This window comes from Morone saxatilis, unplaced genomic scaffold (genome assembly GCF_004916995.1).
Source record: "Morone saxatilis isolate NCDOM2014 unplaced genomic scaffold, NCSU_SB_2.0 Contig16, whole genome shotgun sequence".
In the NCBI taxonomy this organism is placed as follows: Eukaryota; Metazoa; Chordata; class Actinopteri; family Moronidae; genus Morone; species Morone saxatilis.
This window is the reverse complement of record NW_023339718.1, coordinates 14,332,368-14,337,609: the sequence shown is the minus strand read 5'-3', so window position 1 is coordinate 14,337,609 and position 5,242 is coordinate 14,332,368. Positions and strand designations below refer to the sequence as shown.

General features: G+C 42.1%; 1 protein-coding gene and 1 long non-coding RNA gene across 2 annotated transcripts in view; one reads left to right on the top strand and one right to left on the bottom strand.

Moving 5' to 3' along the window:
- The window catches only part of LOC118325285, a 1,388-nt gene extending 522 nt beyond the window's left edge, over window positions 1-866 (top strand). The window contains exon 2 of the long non-coding RNA XR_004796602.1: window positions 51-866. This is a non-coding gene — a long non-coding RNA (uncharacterized LOC118325285). The remainder of the gene's footprint in view (window positions 1-50) is intronic.
- An 81-nt stretch (window positions 867-947) lies between these two features.
- zgc:152830 (uncharacterized protein LOC767682 homolog) overlaps window positions 948-5,242 on the bottom strand; it is a 6,347-nt gene continuing 2,052 nt past the window's right edge. Inside the window, exons 5-16 of the mRNA XM_035657894.1 lie at window positions 5,081-5,189; window positions 4,255-4,382; window positions 4,063-4,162; window positions 3,857-3,932; window positions 3,666-3,751; window positions 3,064-3,168; window positions 2,692-2,767; window positions 2,474-2,592; window positions 2,284-2,367; window positions 2,122-2,179; window positions 1,205-1,386; window positions 948-1,114 (exon numbers count right to left, since the gene is read on the bottom strand). Coding sequence (XP_035513787.1) covers window positions 977-1,114; window positions 1,205-1,386; window positions 2,122-2,179; window positions 2,284-2,367; window positions 2,474-2,592; window positions 2,692-2,767; window positions 3,064-3,168; window positions 3,666-3,751; window positions 3,857-3,932; window positions 4,063-4,162; window positions 4,255-4,382; window positions 5,081-5,189 — 1,261 coding nt within the window. The 3' untranslated portion in view covers window positions 948-976. The remainder of the gene's footprint in view (window positions 1,115-1,204; window positions 1,387-2,121; window positions 2,180-2,283; window positions 2,368-2,473; window positions 2,593-2,691; window positions 2,768-3,063; window positions 3,169-3,665; window positions 3,752-3,856; window positions 3,933-4,062; window positions 4,163-4,254; window positions 4,383-5,080; window positions 5,190-5,242) is intronic.

The window sequence follows — 5,242 nt, the reverse complement described above, 5'->3', positions numbered from 1 at the left end:
TGTGTGCATCTGTCTGTGTGTGCTGTCGGCACAACATCCAATTAAATTAGATCCACGTTGTTTTGATCCAATCAAAGTTCAGGACAACCACTGAAGAAGAACTGGTGTCAAACAACGCGCCAGTTGGCAAAAATGATACCGAAGAAAGTACTAACTATCGAAACTACGAGGTGATCAACAAAAAACGAATTGCAGTTTGCAAAACATGCGGGTCGAAGATTACAGACTTTGTTCGACATCTGAAGTTGCACAAAGAACGGTAAGTAAAAGCTAACGCTAGCTTATCGACTAAGTAATTTTACTATCTGCATAGTTAAATCAATGAGACTGTAAACTCAGTGTTAACGTAACATTGCAAACACGGTCACCTGAGTCCACTGCGGGTTCACTCACACACTCATACTTTTGTTATAAAGAGATAGTTCATGCAAAAGTGAGATGTCCACTGCATCTACCTCGTCTGCATGTTTTGCAACACATGCAGGCTGTAAAAACACAAGTTCTTTGTTTTTTTTCTCTGCAGGCCACAATATTTCTTCTTCCCCCTGTAATAAATAATGTATGCAAAAATAATTGTACAAAAGGACACAGTGACCTTTCAAAATTAACGTTTGTTTTATTGATCAATGAGTGCTTACACACAGCGTCACTAAACACACAATCATGTCCCCAGTTTGTTGCACAGACACACGTATAAACAGATGGTATTACTATTTCACCCTGAGTATATATATTGATTCAGGCCACTTAAGAACAGGGTCATTTGACACACTTGGCGAATGTCACAAGATCTTATAAAAGAGCAGAAAAACTTTCTCGCCGGAAACCAATCTGAGGTGTTCAGGAATGTCAGACAAGAAAAAAAATGCATCTTGTGTTGTGGCAGGGATTTCATTTAAATTTGGACGGTTATAAATTTGTGTTGGGATTGAGTGCAGTGACTGTAGTTTTTTTTTTTTATACTAGGTTATCTTATTTAGAGACCATCAGGCAGAATGTAGTTGGTTGCCATGGCGAGGATGGGGGCTCCTGTTGGGACCCCGGGGAAAGGACCACTGGACCCAGCGATGTCAATGTGGGAGTACGGCAGAGGCGCATCAGAATCCACACCATGCTGCGTTTGAAATTAAATAATACAAGTTAATGACCTCTTCCGTATTATAATGTTCACACTCACAGATAAATAATAACGTATTCTGAGCACCTTGTCGAGCCCTGAGGCCATGATGAGGAAAGCCGCAGGGGTCTGATGTCCTCGAGGTGTGGCCGAGGACGGCAGGTTGTTGCACTGCAGAATATCCTCGTACTCGGACTTGCCCTTGTGGAACTCGTAGTCCTCCCGTCTGATACTGGACACCTCGAACACGTCACCCAACACCTCTCCAGCTGCATGATAGAGGAGGAAGACCATGTGTTAGTTGGTGATGAGGGGAAAGAACGCTTTGAAAAGCACCAAACTACTATGAAGCAATTGCACTGCTTCACTGTTTTGAGGTATTTGATAGTCAAAATGGCGACATCTGCTGGTCAGCCCATGGTATTATATTTGTAAGCAGGGATTAATATCATGAGTGGTCTCCCTGCTCTCATTATTATATACTAATATTATAAAGCTTGATCACATTTAAACAAACTATAACTTTAAACACCTTTAAAAGAATAAAAAGTCATGACAAATGAATATAACAAGATACGAAATTACCAGAAATTATTCCTGATTTGACCAACAAAACACATTGAGTTTATGATATTAAACAGAAAAAAACATGAAAGTCTTTGCACTGGGGAAGAAATTACAAATGTTTGATAATCATTTTGTCGTTAATACAAACACTTTTACCATACCAACAAAACAAAGTCAATTAATGGATTCAATTATTATTTAGCTCTTGTTCAAATAAATGCTGGACTCTTAAATGTATCCATACAAAACCATCTTTACTAGTTTTTTCTGGAGCTTCTCATCAGCAGATGGCGTTTGCTCAGTTGTCATGGAGATGGCCTCCTCAAAGGTTAAATACATTAGCTGATGAAGGCTGTGAGTTGCAGTCGAAAGCTCTAGAAAAGCCTAGTAAGCGGAAATTACTGTTCATGGTCAAATTATCCACACAGTCGTCTCACCTTTTTGCCACTGAGCAGCATTTTCACTGCGGTGGGCGGGTCCATTATCCATGATGATCTACGAAGAGAAATGAGTGTTATAACTCTAACTCGATAACTATTTTAGTTTTTAAATGTTTAACATCTCTCAGGCAGCACTGTCTGTGTTTGAGCAGTACTCACAGAGTAGTTTGGTCCCATGGCTCTGATAGCATGACCCGTCAGAGTAGCGATAGTAAACAGCTGAGGAGAAGTCTCACGTACCGCCTGCAGACACAGATCACATGATCAGAATGAGAGGGGACGCACGTGCAGAAGAGGGGTTAGGATGTACAAATGAGTTAAGATGTTTTTATCAACGAGATGTTGTGACCTTCTCCTTCATCTCACAGAGCAGGTCGACCATCACCATCCGTCCCTCAGCGTCTGTGTTTCCCACTCTCACTCTGCGACCCGCACGGGAAACCATCAGTTCATCGGCCACGTAGCAGTCTGACAAACCACAGACGTGTTAACACAGACGCTTGCTGCAATGTGACACAGATCCAACCGAGAAGGAATATTAACGATGGAAACGTAGATTACACCGACCTGCACCGACGCTGTTCCTCACCATGGCCATGGAGCCGATGACCTTCAGATGTGCTGGCCTCAGCTTGGCTAAAATCTAGAGAGCAAGAGGGGCGTTAGAGAGGAAGCAGTGCTGGAATATTAAAACAAAGGCAGGAAACGTCACGCTTCACTATCTATGTTAATGTTTCTAACTCTACTGAGGGCCCTTTGATTTCTTCTGAAGGCTAAATAAGGGCTTACATGGAGGAAAATATTCATCCCTTTAATCGTGACTCAGCTGCTTCTAGGACTGAGTCACCTAGTGTTGTTTTCGAGCAGTCACAAGTGCTGAATATTTTGTCCACGTCCCGAGGTTTTGACTCCCGGAGGGTTAATTAATAAGTCATTCACCTGGAAGAAGCCGGCCACAGCAGCAGCTCCACACTTGTCCCTGTGCATCCCAGCCATGAAACCACCAGCCTTGATGTCTGCTCCGCCAGTGTCGTAGGTGATGCCCTGGAAACATCAGGTGAGAAACAACCTCTGTTTATTAAGCGGTCAGTCACATACATATACGGATACAATGCATACTGTAGAAAGATGGCGGTCCTCTGTAGAAGAGGATAGATCAATAAAAACTGCTTATTCTAAGGAAACAAAAACACAAAGAAAACTGCCTCATCTGTAAATCTTTTAAAGGCCCCAATCCTGTTTTTTCAGGCTTTTCCTTGATTTTCATTCATGTTTTATGACAATAGACAATATGTTTTTACTCTTTGTGTTCAGTTTTTACGTCTTTCAGCTCATTTTGTCACTTTGTAACTGTTTTGAAAGGTGCTACATAACTAAGGATTCATTTATACCAACAAATCTTCAATTGTTGTACGGTAGCCTTGGTCAAATGTGATATTTGGTAAATAGGCGTTTTTCTTTGTACTCATGTTTTAAAAAGCGTACACTTTAGGTTGAAGACTTAATATTTATTTGGGGACAAGTTTTTCCTTTCCTCTCACCTTTCCCACCAACATGAGTGTCTTTTGGATCGGTCCCTCTCCACAGTACTGCAGCTTGATAACTCTGGCCTGATGACGAGGGACGCCTGCATGAGGACAGAAAATAGGAATAATATACATGCATCTTTAAAAAATAAATAAATAAACATTGAACAGTTGTGATAAGTGATAAAAACAATATGTTCTCCTACTGTTGGCACAGCGGTTGACTGCAGCCAGACAGGGATACTCTTTCTCCAGAACCTTCAGGTCGCTCACCACTTCCACCTAAAGGTTCATCAACACAGACACGTTCTTATGTTTGACGCCAGACAAAGTGCTTAGTTGCCATTTTCCTAAAATCTTATAAAGAAAGAATACGATTGTTGACTTGTTGAACAAGAAACAACAGGACTACCTGCACAGGGCTGTCCCTGAAGAGTTCCTGGACGTAATCAGCCGCACGAGGAGCAGCCATACGTTCAGGGTCTGAGCCACCGATGTCACGACACGCCAGTCTGAGGAGGAGAAACAGAGCAGCTGGTTGAATGAGGGAACGACACAACATGAGAAATCTTAGCAGTGAATGGAGGTGAAGTATCTGACCCACCTGCCACTCTCCAGGGCGTCGGCTAGCTTCACCAGTTTCTGTCCCTCTGCCTTCTGTGCTGCCCACAGCCCCAGAACACACACCTTGTGATCGCTGGGTTTTACATTCCCCTCCCTCACTTCCAGAGGCTTTTGTGGGACAAAAAAACAAACACAACAGGTGAGTTATGCCACAGAGGTACTATGTTCAGTTTCCAGTTCACACCTGGAAAAGACCTGGAGTGAATTCACTTCCTTGAAATGTGTGGTAACCAATGACAACTGCTAAATGTAAAAAAAAAAAAAAAAAAGAGCCCATTTGTGTTCAAGCATGGACTTGAACTGGACTTCATCCAAGTGGTTTGGCATAGCAAACCCCCTGTAGTCTGAGTCATTTTATATGCATATTACTAAACTGATCACTGTGGCCAAGAACTACATACCTTGACCTCCTTCTAATGGTTTTTTAAATAATGTATCCTCATCTGTGCTTAAAGAAGGTACTCATTATTGCACTTTTGCACCATAAAGTTGGCTGCTCTGATTTTAAAAAGAATGGTTGAAAAATGTATACAGGAGACATTCGATCCCAGACTTCCCATAATGTAACCAATAGCATATTTTAATTAGACTGTTCAATGCCCACATCCTTTAAACTCCACACAACAGAACACATTATATAACTGCGTGCAGTGTATTAGTAAAGTTGTTCTTCACATGACTAGTAAACAGAAAACAAACAGACTAAGAACAAAGAGTTCCTCTTTAAAACTGTCCCTTTGTGGGAGGATCATAAGAAAGAAAAGAGCCTTTATGTAGGCCCTGCGTCAGAATGAGTGTTTTCTCACCATGTATAGAGCCTGAAGGGCCCCGAGTGCAGCCACCAAGGTGCTGTTGTTATAGTCCCTGTGTGGAGGACAGACCAGCAGGGGACGCTGCATGCCTGCTTTCAAGGCCCTGAAAAGAAACACAGAAAGTTGGAGGGAAACCAGCAGAGCGAGCTGCTAAGA